Raw genomic sequence first — 21,467 nt, forward strand, 5'->3', positions numbered from 1 at the left:
TCTTGGATTTACTATGGAAAGAAGAATCCTCTAGATATTATTCTGGGTCAATCCAATCAACCTTTGCTACCCTGGATTCAGCATCTGAGATTCTGATTAATGTGCATATGATTTGATCTTGTTCAGGGAACCCTGGGCTCATATGCACCCAGGTCACATGCATGATAGTTCTGAATTCATCTATGAATAGTTGTATTGTCTGGGCTTAGGAAAATCCTTAATTATAGCTCTTAATTCAGCTCATATCCAAGGTTTAAATTTTACTGTTGCCCACATAAGGGTTAAAGGGTCAGATTGATTGGTAGAGGCCATTGATATCCTCAGGTCTCAGGAGAGCTGTTAGAAAGGCAGGGTCTAGATGAAGGAAAAAGAGAGAAGCCTAGGAATAGAAATAGATCAGAAGGATAAATGATAAGAGGGAGAGCTGGAGAAGAGAAACAGCTGAGAACAGAAGCAGGGAGGTTCATTAGGGAAATGGGTCTAGTTTGTTATTAACTAAGTTTATCAAATTGTTCATTAGCTTTGACCAAATAGTTTTTTTAGTGAAGCCATTATTGAATCTAAATTTTGTTTGGAGGCCTCTGTATACAAAAAAAAAAAAAAAAAATACTGCACATTGGCCTTGAGAAAGCTTGTTCTCTTTCTTAAGATTCCCCTGACATGAACAATATTGCTCAAGTTGAATGTCTCCCCAGTGTGGCCATTGAGGGTCCAAGTCATCTCTGCTTCAAAAAGAAGTCACAAGAATTAGGACTGTAATGAGAGTACTAGTGAGAAGTTTTTCCTGGAGGAGGAGAGGATTTAGACTAAACTGAACCCATGAGAGCTGGCAACGATCGGTTGAAAGTGATATGCACTTATGTCTCAGATCGCAACCTGACAATTGGCCACCTCTGAATGTGGTTCTCACTAGTAGGTAGAAAAGCAGGGAGAACATTCTCTCTGGGTCAAAACCACGCTCCCAGGACCACCCCCCACCAAAACCAAAATGAAGGTAGAAAAACGTAATCCAGTTTTATTGGTGACCCACATCAAAGTTTGTTTGAATGACTACTGATTTGGTGAGAATCATCTATTTAACAAGTCTATGAAACTGACTTAAAAAAAAAAGGCTCATAATGGATCCAAAATGATTTTACAAGAAAAGTGATAGAGATGGCTTCCCTCAGTACTTTCTGGTTGGAACCACTGTTGATAATCCAGCTGAGTTCTATCATTTATGAATTCCGAGCAAGCAGAGGAAAAGAACTATTGTGGAAGAACTGCTGGCAGATCGTCAGTTAAGAAGACATAACCAAAAGAACTCAGAGATTATGGCTGGTGGGGCATGGTGGTACACGCCTGTATCCGCCAACTTTAACAATTTAGTGAGACCCTGTCTCAAAATTTAAAAATTAAAAGGACTGGGGATCCCTGAACTAAATCTCCCAGCACCTCAAAACAAATCAAACCAAAACATAGCTGAAAAATAGCAAATGCAACAAGAAAATTTTAGTTAAGATTCACCAAGAAAATTACAATGTTTCACCTCTTGCCTTCATGTATTTACTAAAGATGTTTTGAAAACTAATGCCATCACGTAAATAAATTTAACATTAAAAATAGTCTAATAAGGTCTGTGCCTGAGTCTACTTTTTCTCTTTCTATGGCAAACAACACTTTCAGATAGCATAACACAAATTAAAAGCACAAAAAAGAAAACAGGATGAAAAGAAATGGCCTGTTTCAACAAAAGATGCCAAACAAATGGGCACTAATAAATAACCTGGGCATCAAACAGAAGAAACAGTAATGGCAGCTGGGCGTAGTGGTACACAACAGTAATCCCAATGACTTGAGAAGCTGAGGCGGGAGGATCACAAATTCAAGCCCCACCCTGGCTACTTAACAAGACACTGTCTCAAAATAAAAATTAAAAAAGGCTGGTAATGTTGCTTCAGTGGTGAAGTAGCCTTGGGTTCAATCCCCAGTACTAGGGATTAGGCTGGGCATGGGGGGAAGAAACATGGAACTCAATGTGAAGAGACAGTTTCAACTTGGTGCCAATTTGCCATGTCAACATAGATTCAAAAGCCACAGGCAGTGGAACCTAAGGGGTCTTGGTGGTGCTGTACTTGGTTAAACACAGTGGTCTGCAGCAACAGGCAGTGCAGATCATGTATTATGGCACTCCAAGGAAAATTGTGGAAATAAGCAAAGACCACCCAAGTGAAAACAAACAAAGGCTATGCATTCAGAGACTGCTATGGCAAAGGAATGAGCCACTATCATTTGAGTTTGGCTGACACTCAAAGGCAGGCAGGCAAGTGGGAAGATTTACAGTGAGGAAAAAGAAGGCTTCCGGTATGTGTTGATTGGAGTTGTTGGCATGGGGAGGCTGGAGGCAGGCCAGCCAGCAGCAGGCATCTATCTAAATGACTGGTTTACAAAGCATACTTGGCTTTCTCTGGTTGGTTCTGGATTGGAAGGGCAGGCAGAAGATAGGGCTGCTGACAGTTAATGACCATGTCCTCACCATTCTGGGCTGATTGCTATAGAGGTTGTGATTTGCTTTTCTGGATTAGTGCCCACAGATTGTGGATAAGAATTCTATTGTCATATGTGGTCTGGCCATTGTCCATTTGGTTTTTTGGGTTGTGTTTTGCTGTTTTGTTTGGCGCTGGAGATCAAAAACTGAAGGATTCTACCTCCGAGTTACATCCAAAGCCCTTTTTCCTTCTTCTTCTTCTTTCTTTCTTTCTTTCTTTTTTTTTGCTAGGTAGAGCCTGTGGATTGAACCCAGGGGTTTACTACTACTGAGGTACTCCCTGACCCCTTTAAAATTTTTTTAAAAAATTTTGACACAGGGTCTTGCTAAGTTGCCAGGCTGGCTTTGAACTGAACAATTCTCAAATAGCTGAGCTATTTCCCAAATAACTGAAGCCATTGTGCATTTGTATATTGAATCTTTCAGCAGTAATTTCATGTCCCCTCCACCTAGTAGGATAATGTCCTTTGCTGGGCTGCCTGAAACATTAGCAACATCATTTTAGAATGAATGGTCTGACTGTTACCTACACCTCAAACTGGGGATCCATTCTGCAGGCCTAATTCACTTCAGGGAGTAGAGGAGTCCTGGATTCTGCTTGTCCCTTCATTAACAACAATAAGCCCTGGACACTTATTGATCCTCTTTGGAACTCAACTGCTATTCTAATAAAACGAACTTAAGGATAAAGGTATTTCCCCAAAGACCAAACTAGATGTCCTCTTGCAGTAATTTATAGCCCCAAGTTTTATGAGTATTCTAGGATTTTTTTTAATTTTAGGCTTGTCCATTGGATGGGCACCAGGCTGCTGGGATAAGTGGGAAATGCTCACCTGTGGTTGTTTTCTTCCTAACTTGAATTATGACAATGCATTAATTCATCCTTAAGCTGTTTTGCTACAGTGGTATAGGGAGAAAAACTCTAAACTTGAAAGGAGCTCTCTGTTGAGTTAGAGTTCTGATGTTTAAAATGTATGTGATTTTCAATAAGTTTCTTAACATCTCTGTACCTCACTATCCTCCTTTGCAAGATGTCATGCTGTCACTCCAAGGTGGTAAGGAGAGTCAGTCCATATTCTCCTATTGATCTTTGGCTTCATTAAAATTCTGGTATTGAATAAAATGAAGTGCAAATTGTGAAAAAAAGTAATTCAATGTGTTTTCAGTGCAGAATTTAAAACCTTAAAGAAAAGGCTGAGAATCACAAAAAATATCTTCCAGACAGTTCATCCAATAGGTGGAAATCTATATGCCCCTTGACTAACTGGGGGACCTCTGGTTTTTTGGTGAAGAAGAAAGAGAATATTTCTTTCCTGTGTCAGGAGCACCTCTCTTGGAGGCAATCTCATGTCTGTATCTAGTTAATTCTTTGGAAGCCTCATAGTTCTTTGGCATTTTCCTTGGGGAGGGAACAAGAGAGAATATAAGAAAATAAGATAAAATTTGCCATTTTCTTCAGGAGACTGAGGCAGGAGGATCGCAAGTTCTAGATCAGCCTCTATAACAGCGAGACCCTGTCTCAAAACAAAGAATAAAAAGAACTGGGGTTGTAGCTCAGTGGTAAAATGCCCCTGGGTTCAACTCCTAGTACCAAACCAAACCAAACCAAACAAAAATGTTTTACCCATTTTAAGTATACAATTCAGTGGCATTAAGTCCATTCACATAGTTTGCAATCTTCACCTCTGTCCATCTCAAGAACTTTTCATCATTCCACGGGAACTCTTAAAATCATTAAACAATATGGATTTTTTTTTTCTTTTTTCTTTTCTTGTTTTTTGTGTGTGGTGCTGGGTATTGAATCTAGGGCTTCATGCATTCTAGGCAAGCGCTCTACCACCGAGTCCTTGTGGACTACTCTTGATGCAACCATAGTTATACATAATAGTGGGATTCCTTTAGATTCCTTCATAAATGCACGTAACATAGTTTCCTCCATTTCAATCACCAATACGTTGCTCTTTCTTTCACTCCTTCCTCCTCCTGATCCCCTTCCTCTACTCTTTTGGTTTTCCATTTATTTATTTATTTATTTAGTTTTTGCAGTGCTGGGGATTGAACCTAGGGTCTTGTACTTGCCTCACAAGGCAAGTACTCTACCAACTGAGCTATCTCCCCAGTCCTATTTATTTTTTAATGGGCATATTATAGTTATACATAAAATTGGAATGCATTGAGGTATATTCATGCATGCACAGTTTGGTCAGCTTTATTCCCCAGTTCTTCCGCTTTGCTTTCCCTCCTCCCCCACAATGTTCCTCTGGTTTTACTCTACTGATCTCCTTTCTATTTTCATGAGATCCCCTTCTTTATTATTTTTTTTTCTCTAGCTTCTGTATATGAAATAAAACATTTGATCCTCGACTTTCTGAGTCTGCCTTATTTCACTCAGCCTGATGTTCTCTAGTTCCATCCATTTTCTATCCAATGCCATAATTTCATTCCTCTTTATGACTGAGTAGAGATCCATTGTGTACAATATACTACATTTTCTTTATCCATTCATCTACTGATGAGAACCTAGGCTGGGATTTCATAACTTGGCAATTGTGAATTGCACTTCTATAAATATTAGTATGCATATATCACTATAGTGTGATGGTTTTTGTTCTTTTGGATAAATACCAACTGGTGGAATAGCAGGGTCACATGGGGGTTCCATTTCTAGTCTTTGAGGAATACTAATACTGCTTTCCAAAGTGGTTGTACTAACTTGCAATCCCACCAACAATATATAAGTGTACCTTCCCCCTACATCCTTGCTAGCAGTTATTGTAATTAGTATTCTTGAAAATAGCCATTCTGACTGGGGTGAGATGAAATCTTGGTGTAGTTCAGGTATGCATTTCCCTGAGTACTACTAAAGATGTTGGATATTTTTTCATATATTTTTTGGCTATTTGTATTTCTTTTGAGAAATATCTCTTTGAATCATTCACTCACTTATTGAGTGGGTTATTAGGGTTTTGTTTGTTTGTTTGTTTGAGTTCTTTATATATTCTGGTTATTAATCCTCTGTCAGAAGGGTATCTGGCAAAGATTTTCTCCATTGTGTAGACCTTCTCTTCATGATCTTGTTTCCTTCGTTGTGCAGAAGCTTTTTAATTTAATGAAATCCCATCTATTAATTTTTGGTTTTATTTCTTGAGTTTTGGGAGTCGAATTAAGGAAGTCAGTGCCCATTTTGATGTATTGAGTGTCTAGCCTATTTTTTTTTTTTTTTTAAGCAGTTTCAGTGTTTCTGGTCTTACTAGGTCTTTGATTCACTTTGAGTTGATTTTTGTGCAGAGTGAGAGGAATCTAATTTCATTCTTCTACATATGTGTTTTAGTCAGATTTTTCACTGCTGTGACTAAATGATCTGACCAGAACAATTTTTAAGAAGAAAAAGTTTATTTGAGGGCTCACGGTTCTTAGTCTCAGAAGCTGGTTCCATTCCTGGAGGTTCAAGATAAGGTAAAACATCATGGCAGAAGAGTGTGGCGAAGGGAAGCAGCTTACATGGTGATCAGGAAACAGACAGAGAGGTCTCTACTTTCCAGATACAAATATATACCCCAAAGCCACACCCCAATTCCCACCTCCTCCAGCCACACCCTACCACTTCAGTTTTCTGTCAGGGGATTAATTCACTGATTGGGCTAAGACTCTCACAACCCAATCATTTCTCCTCCGAACCTTCTTACATTGTCTCACATGTGAGCTTCCGGGGGACACCTCACATCCAAACCATAACAATATAGACGTCTATCCAGTTTTTCCCAGCATCATTTGTCAGAAAGGCTATCTTTTCTCTAACTTATGCTGTTAGCACCTTTGTCAAAGATCAGATGACTGTATCTATGTGGATTTGTCTCTGGGTCTTCTGGTCTAGTCCATTGGTCTTAATATCTATTTTTAAGCCAATATCATGCTGTTTTGTGACTATAATTCTATAGTATAATTTGAGATTATATTTTGATGACTCCAGCCTCACTCTTGTTACTCAGGTTTGCTTTGGCTATTCTGGGTCTTTTATTCTTCCATTTAAATTTTAGGACTTTTCCCCCCCTAGTTCTATGAAGAATGTTATTGGTATTTTGATGGGAATTGCATTAAATCTGTAGATTGTTTTTGGTAATAGGCCATTTTGATGATATTAATTCTATCTATCCATAAACAGGGGAGTTTTCTCATCTTGTAAGGTATTCTTCAATTTCTTTCTTCAGTGTTTTACAATTTTTGTTGTAGAAGTTTTTCACAAGTATTTTTATTTTGAGGCTATCATAAATGGAATTGTTTTCATGATTTCTTTCTCAGCAGAGTTATTATTAGAGTATAGGAGAGCTATTGATTTTTCAAATGTTGATCTTGCATCCTACAACTTTGCTGAATTTGTTTATCAGATCTAGGAATTTTTTAGAGGAAGTTTTTTTGCGGGGGCGGGTCTTCTTAGTGTAGGATAATGTCATCAGCAAATAGATGATTTGACTCTTTTTCCTATGTATCTCTCTTTGATTTTCTTAGCCAGGTTGATAGCTCTGGCTAAAATTTTTAAGAACTATGTTGAGTAGGATTGAATATCACAATTTATCCATTCTTCTATGCATAGATGCCTAGGTTGATTCCATATCTTGTCTACTGTGAATAATGCTGCAATAAACATAAGAGTACAGCTATCTCTTTGATATACTTGTTCTTTCCTTTAGCTATATACCCAGTATTGGAATTGCTGAATCATATGGCAGCTCTGGGTTTTTATTTTTTTGAGGACTCTCCAAACTGTTTTCCATGATGGCTGTGCTAATTTATATTAAAGCAACAGTGTATGAGAGTTCCCTTTCTCTGCATCTCTGCCAGCATTTATTTATTTTGTCTTTTTAATAATAGTCTTTCTAACAGTGGTGAAATAATATCTCATCATGAGTTGAATATGCAGTTAGCAGTGCTGGGATTGGACTCAGGTCTCAAGTGCTAGGCAAGCACTCTACTACTGAGCTACATCTTCAGCCCTGAGTAGATTTTGGCAAAGTTCTTGGTCATTTGTCATTTGTATACTTTTCAGAGATACCTATTCAGATCATTTGCCCATTTAAAAAATTGTTTGTTTTTCTGTTGAGTTGTTTGAATTATTTATACATTTATATATTTGGGATATTAATCTCTTTTCAGATGAATAGTTTGCAAATATTTTCTCCCATTCTATAGGTTGCCTATTAACTCAGTCGATTGTTTCCTTTGTTCTACAGAATACTTTCTTACTTTTAAATAACTAGCATATACTGATACTTCTTCTGATTATAGGCATATTCACCAGTTTTTCCACCATGAATGATGAGGATTCAACCCTTCTGTTCATTCCTCACTATCCCCCACCCTTTCCTGCTTGCTCCTCATTCTGTCCCTTCAGTACAAGGGGGCAATAAAATGGGAGTCACTTTTTTTTGGCAAATTAAGGGTAAGTCTCCATTGTCTTTTACTCTAGTTTAAAAGTTCAATGCTGTTATTATTCCTTTTACTTATGACCTTTTCTTCTTCATCTCTAGAACTTGTAGCTTTGTCTCCAGTGTTCTGAATTTCATAAATATGTGCCTTACTTTGTTCTCAGTGAGCCCTTTCAATATGGAAAGCAAGTCTGAATTATTTCACTCATGATTTCCTTCATTCTCTCTTACTCTCTCTTACTCTCCATCTTACTCTCTTGAACTCTTTTTTGGATGTTGGACTTCTGGGATCAGTCTTCTAATTTTCTTATATTTACTAGATTTTTTTTTGTCTACTCTGGGAAACTTACTTAATGCAGGTGGGTTGAAATAACACAAATGTATCATCTTAGAAGTCTGAGGCTTGGAAATCTATCAAGAATCTCACTGGACTAATCAAACTTGGCTGGAGAAGGTGGCTGAAGGGCTACACTTTTTCTGGAGACTTGGGAAAAATATGTTTCTTGTTTATTCAGGTTGTTGGAGAACTCAGTTTTATGTGATTATAGGGATGGCATCTTGCTGTCTGGATGGCTGTCAGCAAAAGGCTCTTTTAGCTTCTAAATTCCTCCCACAGTAGTTCTTAGCTCATGCCCCTTCCTCTATCTTCAAGCCAGCAACAGAGGGTCAAGTCCCTCTCATGCCTTCTAATCATTTTTGCTTCTTTTTCTGTTGTGGCATCTCCCAACCTCCAGTCACAAGATTCTCAGATTTGAAGAGGTCATGCAATTAGATTGGGCCCACCTAATAATGCAGGAGAGCGCCCCAATCTCAAGATCTCTAACCTTACTCAACTCTGTAAAGTCCTTTTTTTCCCACAGTCTCTGGGGATTAGGACACAGACATCTCTACCTGCTGCAGGAGTTTTTATGTCTACTATAATCTATTGAATTTTGAAGAACTTTTTGTTCTCTGAATGTTCCCTTTTTTGTATAGCAAATTATTTTTGTTTCATGCTTGGAATATTTGCTTTTTAGGTTTTTTTCTTTTTTGTGCTGGGGATTAAACCCAGGGCCCTATGCATGTGGAGTGTGCACTGTACTACTGAACTGTTCCCTGGGTCATAGGATGACTCTACTTATCTCTCTGAATATGTAATAAGAGCTTTTAAAGTCTGTTTTCTTCTCTTTGTAAAGTTTATTTTATGTAAGTGACCTTTTTGTTGTGATAATTTTGGTCTCTATTTTCCATCTTGGAGTTATCTGTTGGTTCATGACTGCTTGCTCTGGGTATTAAGCACCTGATTGGTTCCTCGGGTTACCTGGGAAAGATCTGTGGACCATAAGTTTGAGGATAAGGTGACCTGGCTTGTCAAATATCAGCCTATTTAGTTCTTTTCTCATGGGTCGATTGAATCCATGAGAGATGGATCTTTCAATATCCTACTTTCAGGGTGTGGTGTTGGCTGTCTGCATTCTGGGAAATAAGGAGAGTGAAGCTGGGGATCTCAGCATTCATAATATGGCCTACTAATGGATTTCTCTTCTTTCAGTAGGAAATTCTTACCATCAAATGTACTTACTTACTGTTCTACAAGTCAAGAGATTGTTCAATTTCCTTCTTCAAAAAATTATTTTGGTCTCCTTTGCAGAGGAGAGGAGGGAACTGGAATTTCCTTCTTTCTTAAGTAGGCATTCAAACCATCCTCCTTTTTGAGCTTTTCTTTCTGCAGCAAAGATACCTGATGCCAAGTCCTGAGGCTTTTTGAGAGTTCTGCGGTGTAAATTAGAATCATCTTGGCTTTCTCTACTGCCAGCTTAGCGTTTGGTTTTCTCAGATCTGCAAGATCAATGGCCACCGTGTATCCTCTCATATTCTCTTTGTCCTTGTAGGTTTGTCCCCTTCTACTGAAATTTTTTTAGCTATGGAGGAGGTAAAAATGAGTCTATGTTGTGAATATTCTAAAAACGACCGAATTATGAGCTTTAAAAGGGTGAATTTTATAGTGCGTGAATTAAATCCTAATAAAATAAATTGAAAAAAATGAATAGAATTTGGATAATATAGCATTTTTAACCCAGGATATAACTCCAGATTTTAGAAATGAGAATGGCGAACCAGAGAAGACCATGTGAGAAGTCAAGGACTGGGATGGTTTTAAGTTATGACTTGTGGGTGTGTGTGTGAATGACTTTTAGGTGGCAATTCAGTTGAACCCATGCTCGTGTTCTGAGCTGTATTTGGCCTTGTAGTGTTGTGTTTTAGTGACAATAGCACACACATATATTCCTCAGCCTTGACCCTGGGTTCTTGCTAATGTAACCTATACCATTTATTCAAGAGGATCACAGTTTGCACTGGAAAACTAATCACACTTGCAGGGGTGGAATGATCTATAAGACACTAAGTCCAAATATTTCTTAAAAATTTTAGAATATTATTAATTGTTTAGCTGTTGAATTGGCATACAACTGATGCAGTTTATACCCTGGCTCATTTAAAGGATGGTTGAAAATACAAAAACACTTGTCAACAGTGATGGCAGATACCATAGGAGAAAAGGGGCCACATCTCTCCCTGTGCTTTCCTCCCCACCCAGCTCTCTTAACATAATTTGACAAATACACAGAATTTGAAATGGCTTAAAAATATACAAGGAAGATTAAGTGGTCTATGGTTTTTCTTAACATAGCCAAAATCAATAATGTGAGATTGCTTCCTGTTAATGTTTAGGGATTTATATGTCCAACTTGCACTAGTGTTAAGTACTCTTCCTTGTCAATACCCATTTCTACACGTTTTAAGTTGTTTATTTCATATTCACAGTTAATCTTTTATAGTCAAGAGTACAAGAAGATGGCTCTCATATTTTTGTAATCAATTAAATGTTAATTACCTGACATTAAGTTGATTTTTTTCCAAAATTTGTTCTTAATTTCTTGGATCTCCTAATCCTCACCCTTTCATTTACTTTCATGGTTTAAGCAGGAAGAATGTCTTTCTCCTGAACAATAACTTTCAAAATTGTGGTATCATCTTCCTTTGCTTGTTTGATGAATCAGTGAGTCGTACTGTCCTTAGATATAGGTGGAATTTTCAGATTTAGCAAATAAAAATATACAATGCCTAAGACTTTTGAAGGCGAATCATTTTTTTTAGTATAAGCAGATTACCAATACTTCAGTGGATATATATGTTCTAAAAAATTACTTGTTATTTATCTGATATTCAAATTGAATGGCGCATCTTTTATCTTACATGGCAACCCTAGATCTAGGCTCCTGGGAATGCATATACTGGGGCCCTGAGCTTTAGAGACTGCTACCAGTGCCTCTCCACAAGGAGGGGAGTCCTTGGCACCAAATAAACATCTCCATTCATACCTGTACACTTTTTATAGACCATACATCATGTACCTGAAACTCTGAAATCTCCTTCCTACACTGATCTGCATCTGTTGTCAGGGCCTTCAACCTTTTCCCCTGGACAATGCTTTTGGAGGCCACTCTAGACTGGCAATATGAATGAGAGGCAGCTGATGGGAAAGGGTGGATAGAGATGGAATATGTTGTAAGGTGTCCCCACCCAGAGGAATGGGCCTGGCTCATACTAATGCAGGACAGAGCAAAATGGAAAAGACAGTCAGAAGTGAAAGTCAGGGCTTCCATTTGTTACTCTTGCCACAAATATGTGGGGTGGGCCTGAAGAAATCATCCTGATATCCACACATTTTGTATAATTTCTGCTGGCTATCGTTTTGAGGAGGTGTGCATAAGGAGGGCAGAGTATAGAAGTTTTGCTTATATAACCTTTATTTATTTATTTATTTATGCCAGAGACCAAACCCAGGGCTTTACATATGCTAAGTGCATGATCTCTATCACTGAACTTTGATCTACATTCCCAGCCTCTGACTTCTGTCTGTCCTCATTAATACTTTCACTTGCTTCAATGCATCTGTTTTTGGGAGAAGTCTATTGTTTCTTGTAGAAATTTCACCAGTGGGTGAGCATTTTGAAAAAAGAAACTTAAAAAAATCCATGTCACCCACCAATAACAGTAATATGACAAAGTAAATCTAGTGTCTCTTTTGTTCTGAGCCTTTTAAGTGTGGCTCAGCTAATTGCACCCAGGTCCTCTGTTTAAGTGCTAACCATTCTCTAGAGATTCCTTAGAAGGCTATTAGCTCTGTTCATTTTAAAAGCAACACATCAGAGTTGTAAGTGAAGGGTCTGGTTGTTAGGGAAAAAAATAATTAGAAGATACAAGAGAAAAGCAGGCTTTTGTGGAAATATCATGTATTAGGTTATTCATAGAATGAAAAGAACTTATTTAACCTTACAGAGAAAATTAAGTTACCATTTGCCTAAGGCCCAGGATTGCATGAACCCACTTTTGTGGTATATGCCAGAAGGGGATTTAAAATATCCCCTCTTTATCAGAATTGCTTTTGGCCCCTTGTAACAGGAATCCAACTACAGTGGCTTAAAAGAGTGGAACATTTGTTTTTCTCCTGTAAGAACCAAGCCTGTGATGCCATTAAACACTCAGTTCTTTATTTTTATTTTTTAACCTCTCCACTCTGCCTACCATCCCTGCCTTGTGGCTTTCTTCCTCATGTTTGCAAGATGGTGGCTGCTGCTCCTCCAGGCAGGAAAGATGAAGGGAAAAATAATGTTGTTAAGTCTGTTTTCCTTATAAAAAATTTCTTGGAGATTCCTTTTTTAAAAACATGTTTAGTTGTAGATGGACACAATACCTTTATTTTACTTTTTTTTTTTTTTAATGTGATGCTAAGGATCAAACCCAGTGCCTCACAAATGCTAGGCAAGCGCTCTACCACTGAGCTGCAACCCCAGCTCCTGGAGATTCCTACAGTCACACTTTGCTTATATCTCTTCAATCATTAATGATTTAGAGAGCTACCCCTAGCAGTAAGTAATGAGCCTGAAATGTTCAATGTGTCAGTTGGGCACACTGCTTTCACAGACAATATTTGGGTTTTTTCAGGAAGAAAAATGAGAAAGTTGCCACATGTGAACAACTATATTTACTCTTCAAAAGATAATATATTTTTGCCTTTTAACATACATGTAAATTAAATCTATAACTATATAAACAGGGAATTAAACAGTGTTTTAGCCAATACTCATTTCCAAATGCCATTCATTTGTCTACAATTAGCCAAAGCTTGAGAGATTATCTTTCCATATTTTTATCTCTGTGTAATAGATTGGAGCATAAGCTAGTCAAAAAATTTTTTTTTTTTTTTTTTTTTTTTTTGTGGTGCTGGGGATTGAACCCAGGTCTTTGCATGTGCAAGGTAAGTATTCCTCCCAACATGGACCACCTCTTAAAGGTTCTACCACTTCCCAATAGCACTACCATGGGACCAAGCCTTGAATACATGACCTTTGGGAGACATTCATGATACAGACTATAACATACATGTATAATTACAGGGATGCAAAGGTGATCAAAATGATCCTTACCCTTCAGAACTTGTAACCCAGTTGGATTGTGGCAGGCTAGACCTAGGGACAGACATCAGGAGTAAGTGCCAGAAGAGAGGAGCCAGGTGCAGTGAAAAGTGTCAATACCATACCTAGTTGGGGTAAATAGAATACACTGCAACAAAGAGAAGATGTTGGGAGATGCTGGCCGGAAGCAGCTATACTTAAATAGAGGCCAACGGTATACAGAGAGAAAGCATGGAGCCACTTTTGATAGCTAGGAATAATTTTAAAACATACTAATAAAAGCTTATATAATCTGTGGAGTACTATATAACGCTCAGAGCTGAAGGTCAAGCCAGAGTCTCCATATATAACACAGAAAGACACCCCTCCCCCCCACCCCACTCGCATCTCAGATGGCTAATGAAATTGAGGTACCACCTTAGGAGTCATATAATCAAATAACTGTGTGGAAGATGAATAACTATAAAACACCTTGAAAACGGTGCTAATGCTGATAATTGAAAGTATTGTTACAAGAACTTCAAACAGAAGTTTGATCAATGAACACGAAGCCCAGAAATGCATGTCTCAAAGATCCCTGTTGATCTGTTGATATTTTCTGTCCATTGGTTAATTTAATTGATTTCATTTAATTCATTTGAGTGTCGTCTCCAGTCCTGCTACTCAAAACATTCACATTCTTATTACACAGAATTCTAAGTGGTCACTTAAAAGATCCGTATCTTCTTTGAAAAGAAAGGACTGTATTATTTTTCAAGAGATTCTTTGTAATGTTCGCCTCTGCTGGGTTTTGACCTAGTTAGTGAAGATACCATAGGGTATTGAGAATATGGAGACGGAAGGGAAAAAAGGGCCACTGGCATTTCCAAATGGTTATTTCCTGTGGTTTCTACTCTACAAGTGCATGAGAACAGGTGCTCGCAGAGGCGGAGAAAGGGCATCTCCAAAGCTCCGGAGGAAACTTTTGATTTTATAAATAACTTGGTGGAGGCACACAAACGCCATCCTGGTTCAGCCGCCTCCGCGCGGCCTGCATGGTGAGTCCCGGCTCGCGGGCGTCCTCCTCCCGTCTCCCGGCCGATTTCCTGCCCGAACCCGAGCCGCGACGCGCCCTCCTCGCCGGTCGCCGCCCGCCCCCGCCGACGTGGCGGAGTGCACAGGTCGCGGGTCAGGTGGTCGGGTGACGCCCAGGGAAAGCGCTCCCGCCCCGGGCGGGCGGTGCCGCCGCGCCCGACGCCTCAGGGGGTGGGGACTTTGCAGGAGTCGCGGCGGAGACGAGGAGGAGCTCCGGGCGCGGCGCGGCAGGCGGGGGCGGAGGCGGAGGCGGAGGCGGAGGCGGACGGGCTGCGGGCGGCCGAGGCGCAGAGCACGCGAGGCGGCCGGCGGGAGACATGGACCGCGGCGAGCAAGGTGAGGGCGCGGCCACCGCGGCCACCGCGGCTCCGGGGGTTGGGGTAGTGGGGCGCGGGCGTGGGTTTGGCGCGGGGCTGCGGGCGGCCGGGCGGCTGGGCAGGTGCCGAGCCTCCCCGGCCCGCGCCGCAAGTTGCTTCTCCCGGATCCAGATCCGGCATCCTGGGGTGGCTGAGCTGGAGGGAGCTGCCCTGGCGGGCGGAACCGGTACGTGGGGCTGCAGGTTGTGTGTGTGTGTGTGTGTGTGTGTGTGTGTGTATTGGGGAGGAGAAGGAGAAGGGAGCCTTAGGAAGGAGGGAGAGAGAGAAGATTCTGGGATGCAGAGAAGGTGCTGGCCAAGCACGCAGCGCTTTGGGTTTACAGTACAGCTAGAGCTTGTAAGTGATGGGCACCAGGAACTGAGGGCTGTGGTTCGGTTTTTGCCCCTCAAAAACGGCCTCAGGATGGGTATATGACTTGATAAGACTTTTTGTTCACTTGGAGTTTAGGTGCTTGGTTAAGATTTTAGTGGTGTTTTGATCCTGTGGCAGTGATTTTGGAAGTATTTATTTACACATACTAGGTGTTCCCAAATTGTAGAGTGGTGTCTGTGGGCTTAATTTTGGGGAGAAGGGATCTTTTCATATCGAGGGTTTTCTTTTATCCTGCAAGGTGAAATCTCACAGCATAGAACCCTTAATTTAACATAGCTCTGTTTTTTAAGACAGTAACTTAAGTGAAATTGCCTTGAAGAGAATCATTGTATGAGATGTAGCAATATTAGGGCATAATTTTTAGATTTAAATATTGCTTCATCCTAGAGATCTCTCTGCTGATTATAAACCAGTGAGTGTAAGGTAGATATGCATGGAAGGCTTTTAAAAAGACATGTAAATGCTAAGAAAAGATAACAAGGTAACATTTGGGAAGTAGGAATAGGAATCTCTCCTGTTTTGAGCCAGACACAACACTTAACCATTTTTTGCTTATTTTGTTGCAGTATTTGCTTTCGTGTATGAGTTTTTATGTAAATAAAGCCATATTCCACATATACTGTTTTGTTTTTTACTTCTGATAGCTTGTAAGATAGAATCTTTGGAATCTTCCAACCCTCTCTCCCAACCCCTGAAATTTAATTTCACACTTACTGTGTAAGTGCGCTTATAAATCTTATATACAATATGTTCTATACATACACATGTTATTCAGTATGTATGTATCTATATGCCTGCTCACGTTATTGGGTAGATTTCTAGCTTTGTTGTTGTTGTTGTTGTTGTTATGCCAGATTTGGAACCCAGTATCTCAGTAATGCTAGGTAAGCTCTGTACCACTGAGCCACATCCTCAGCCTGATTTTAGCTTCTTAAGGTCAGAAACATTCCATCTTTGATGTGTGGTTGATTGGGCAGGATGGTGACTTGTACATAGTAGGCCCTCAAATGAGTTAAGAAATCTCAACATAGTTCTTCTGTGTATTGTTGGAAGACCTGGGGGCCACTGTAGAAGCCAGCATTACTCTGATTTTTAGTGTGGGTGGTGGCAGAGGTAAACAGGTACATGAATATTTGTATACTCAACTGTTTTTACATTGTCATATTTAACATGATGAGGTTTTTAGAATAACTGAACTTGGTACATGCCAAAGTAGTTTAAATAGCTGTTTGATATAGATGACTGGACTGATTAGTTTTAGTATATTGTGTGTCTTGCTTTGTGCGGTAAGTCACAGTACCACCACAATATTCTAGCTTGCTAACACACTTTATGTGGTTTTAAGGATTTTTCTTAAGTTTCTAATTCTAAGAATTAGATTAATCCTTTGATTAAGGTGATTCTATAATTTTCAGATGGTTTGGTTGGTTGAGGTGTTCATTAGTTATGTTAGTCCCTGTTTTTAATTGTCCATCCTGGAGGGCCAGGGAAATCCACCTTTTTAATGTGATAGTGTGGTAGAGTCTAGTGAAAGAGGAGTTCTCTGCCTTGGGAAGGTCAGTTGGCTTACTCCTTTGCTTTGCCACGCTAGATCCACATGGCCTTTACTTAAACTTTTGCTTCTGCTTGTCGGTCATTTCATCTGGCTAAGATGAAAGGAAAAAGTGTCCCAAGAGCAGGTTCAGGCTACTGGAACCTCTGTCTCTCCAAATTGATCTCTTGCTTCTTACTGCTTCCTGTTACTTTTCCCCTATTTCTCAAGAGGCAGAACTCTGTGGTTAGGTAAAGAAAGTTGCTGATAAGGCTGTGTTGGGCTTAGTGGATAAGTTTACTTCCAAGGCCTTTGGACTAGTAGGACAGATGGTTCTATCTTAAATGAATCTGTATCAAGACGCCTGGCTTAAAGTGAATAAGGTGGAATGTGCGAGTTTGAACCTGATTTTCATTAGCAAACTGTGTTGACTGAGATAAGATTTATAAAACTTTGTGGTTGTTTCTTGAATTGTGATTTTGTTTGCAAATTATTTCCAGCCAAATCATAAATTTTTAGGATTTATTTTTTATGTGCATGAAGTTGCCTTAAATTTGTCTCTTAAAAAACAAAAACAAAACTCTAGTTACAAAATTAAATACCCTCTTACATGCATTTCTCTATTGAAAAATGTCCTTCTTAAACCTTATAAGGTGTCAAAAATCTATCCTTTGCTATCAATTTTATTAACAGCTGCAAAGTTTAAAAAAGAACACTTCTCTTTGTGTTTTCATTAATTTATTCTATGTTGTGTTGTAGGAAGACCAGATTCTATTTTTCTACTTTTCTCTATACCCTGTCCTTATACTCAATACCTTGCTTGCGTCGAGAGTTCAATAAACATTCAGTAATTTGAAATACCTTAAAAACATGTCTTTCAAGAATTTCTAAGCATTGAGCTGAGCACAACACATTTATGTGTAAGGTGTTTCCTAGTGTGACTAGCTAACCAGAGCATACCTTACATTAAAACAAAACAACAACAACAATAAAAACCAAATTAAAACAACCAAAAAAAAACTTCTGCCTCCTTTAATAGGCTAAGTATTTATATGTAAGTACTCTCTTATGTAAATTTATTTTAGCATTATTATATTGAAACTGAGACAGTCACCAAGTATTTTATTAGTTAGAACTAAAGGGAACAAATTCAACATAATTTCTTTAAGGGGATAGGGGAAGATTTCTGGGGCCAAAAACCTGCAGAGGAGAGACTGCAAGAGAGGAGTAACACAATAATTGCTACTATCATTTCCTCATTTTAATTATGCCTTAGGAACAACACAAATGTGGAGTGTCATTTATTTAAAAGTAAAGCATTTATGGAGAAGAATGAACACCATTGTGAGGGTATGCTCACAAGTCTCTGGGTGTGATCTACCCAAGCTATTAATTTCTTTGGTCAACATTCTAGATTTCCATATGGTGCTAATGTCTTTGTTAGCTATCCTTCACTTCTTGCATTTATTTTTATGCAGCAGCTTGCCTAGTCCCTGGAGAAAAAGCTGAGTGGTAGGAGGGGTTGTGATCTCTTAGCAAGGTCTCAAAACAAAATAATCTATGCATTCAATAAAAACATAGCATACATGCACAGTTTAGAACAAAAAAGAATACCCAAATTCCCCAAACTTCAATGCTACTGAGCCTTTTGTTGTAGGCTAAGCTTATTTTATTTTCCTGTTGGGGTTAATTATTGCTGCTTTAGTTGTTGACTGTTGTAAAATCTCTCTTCTGAAATATTCCCAAATTTACTTAAACTGGGTGGTTACAAACTGTACTGAAACCATAATTTTAGCACGTCTTTTTATTTAAGAAAAAGAAAGGGTAAAGATGATAGAGATTTAAACTGTTAGTGAAAGTTTATAAAGAAAATGTTTGAATGTAAAATACTTTTTTCTTGTATCAAGAATAGTCATCCATTTTAGAAAAATCAATAGTATAGATGCAGCAAAAGAAAATGAAATCACTTGTAATCCTATTCTGGAAAATCATAGTTAACATATTTGTTTGTATTCATTTGTATATCTATCTGTTTAAATAAATCACAAAGCAGTTTTATTGACTACCCTACATTTAAACTTAAAAAAAAAACAATGCATTTTAAAAATATACTTCAACGTCATTTGTCTAGTGTTTTCAGGTAATGAAAGCACCCAATTCAAAACTCAAAATGACTAAAAGGGTATAAAATTTAAATCTCCTTCCCATTCTCATCTCCAAAGTGATTTCTCTTGGATAACAATGCTGCCATTGTTACTAGTTTCTCTGTTCATCCTGAGAGATTATTCTGTATATGTTTGGGTTTTATATGTATGTGTGGTTTATATAAACTATAGCATATAAATTGTTTGGGACTCAACTTTCTTCATTAAATACAGTATATGTATTCCTGGTCAGTCAACATAATATTATATGGAATACCTTTTTTTTTTTTTTGGTTATACTGGGGACAGAATCCACGGCCTTGTGTGTGTTAGGCAAGCACTCTACCACTGAGCTACAGTCCCAGATTAGAACAGCTTCATTTTTAATGGCCATTTGTACATGCCTGTTATAGACAAACTATTTTGTGTCTGCAATAGGCAATTTTTAACCCATTTTGTTGTGTCTTCCCAGGTGTGAAACACCTATAAAAACTTAAATTGAGCAATGAATATTTATCACTAATGGTAACTCTGAAATAATGTTTGAATATTTATTATGTTTGCAAAATTGAACACTTGGGTCTGAGTTAACTTGTTCCCTACTGATGGATATTTTAAGTGTCACTTTATATGGGAAGAAAAATTTCTTCTTTGCCTTCTCAGGATATTCTGATGGGCCAATGCATAAAAGAGAAATATACTAATGGATAAAAGTATGCAAGTTTATTTAGTTTACCTGTACATGGGACCACTCACAAGAAAACTGAAGACCCAAAGAAGTGGCTGCGCCTAAGTTCTTATACACTGTGAGTGGTAATTATGAAAAAGTAACTAAGACAAAGGTTAGTTTAACAAGGTTCGTTTGTATAGATTTATCTTTAGCTTCTGTCTTTGCTCTACAAATGCTTCTTTCTTCCTGGTGTAGGAAAGACATTGTTCATATGAAAATTTCATCTGATTTCAGGAAGATAAAGGGTGTCAGAATGCCCTCTTGCACCTGCTATTATTCAAGACCAATTAGCTCAAAGTAATCATTAAGCCAAATTGGAATGTTTTGGCGGTGGTATGTGTTGAAAAGCTTCAGCAGATTATCTGTCTGTCTGTCTATCTATCTATCTATCTATCTATCTATCTGTCTATCTCCATACACATATATATGCGTCATTTCTTCAAAATGCCATTATGTCTGTAGGAAGAATTCTTAGAAGAATGTGACTGTTCAGTTTTGATTGTGCCAAATTCTGCTCCATAAAAGTGGTGCCAATTATACTTCTACCAGCAGTGTGACCGTCTGCTTTCCTGCACCACGTGGTCAGGCTGTTCTCACACTTTTCAGCTTTGCTTATCTCACAGAAGAAAAGTGGCTTCTCAGTGTGTGTTTCATCATAACTCTTAATGTGAAGGTAGTTGTACTTCTGATATGTTTTAGATCTAGATTTCATTTCTGTGACGTTTCTGGCTGTAGTAACCTTTGCCAGTTTATTATGTTATGTGTTTCTTCTCCTTGTTTTGTAATATGTAGCCCTTTGATCATAGTGTGAGTTTTTATTTCATATTTATTCCTAGTTTATCATTTCTGTTTTGATTTTAGAGATTTTTTTTTTCCCCAAGCAGAAATACTAATTGTGGCTCTTTTCATTTGTGGATTCTAACTTTTGAATCATTCCTAGAATAGCCTTCCTCACTTTGAATTTATGTTTTTATGGTTTTATTTTTTACATTGAAAATTTTTCTCCATCTGAGTTTATTTTGGCTGGGCGAGGTGGTGCACATCTGTAATCCCAGACTCAGGAGGCTGTGACAGAAGGATCCCAATTCAAGGCCAGCCTCAGCAACTTAGCAAGGCCCTCAACAATTTAGTGAGATCCTGTCTCAAAAAAAAAAAAAAAAAAAAATGCTGGGAAAGCAAATCTGGGTTAAATCCCCAATACCCCCCACTCAAAAGCAAAGTGACTGGAGTTTATTTTGACTTAAAGTGAAGTAGGAATCTTAATACCTGCTCCCACCTTTTGGCTACCATTTGCTCAGTACCATTCATTGCCCAGTGGATTTTTCCTCTACTGACTTGAAATGCCACCATTGTCATATACGAAATTCTTAAAAATTTTTCCCCCTTGATATATATGTTCATTGCCAGCAGCTAAGCTGTATAAATTATTTTAGCTTCATAAAATGTGAAAATGCCTGGAAGGGCTTGTCTCCCTGATTACTTTTTTTTGTTGTTGTTGTTATTAGATTTTTCTTGTTATTCTTACCAGATTTTATTTTCAAATGAATATTACAATCAACTTGTATAGGTGAAAATTCAACAGATATAGTGTTAGCCTAGGTTTTTCTCTTCCCTCTATCCCCTTTCTGTCTTTTTCAGATATTGGTCTGTTTCTTTATTGAATACCCCAATGTATGTTCATCGGGTTCATATTGTATATATTTTTTATCTTAATATTTAGGGTACTGTTAGATAATAGGACGTTGCCATATCATTATAAAAGTTTCCTAAACTGTAATATTTTATGGTTTTACCCTTCCATCATTTGAATATTCATTTAAATGTTTCTCT

General features: G+C 38.3%; 1 protein-coding gene across 1 annotated transcript in view; it reads left to right on the forward strand.

The window, feature by feature from the left end:
- Window positions 1-14,613: 14,613 nt before the first annotated feature.
- The window catches only part of Tpd52 (tumor protein D52), a 250,902-nt gene continuing 244,048 nt past the window's right edge, over window positions 14,614-21,467 (forward strand). Inside the window, exon 1 of the mRNA XM_047548183.1 lies at window positions 14,614-14,819. Within this exon, the coding sequence (XP_047404139.1) occupies window positions 14,801-14,819 (19 nt within the window). The 5' untranslated portion in view covers window positions 14,614-14,800. The remainder of the gene's footprint in view (window positions 14,820-21,467) is intronic.

Source organism: Sciurus carolinensis, chromosome 1 (assembly GCF_902686445.1).
Source record: "Sciurus carolinensis chromosome 1, mSciCar1.2, whole genome shotgun sequence".
NCBI lineage: Eukaryota > Metazoa > Chordata > Mammalia > Rodentia > Sciuridae > Sciurus > Sciurus carolinensis.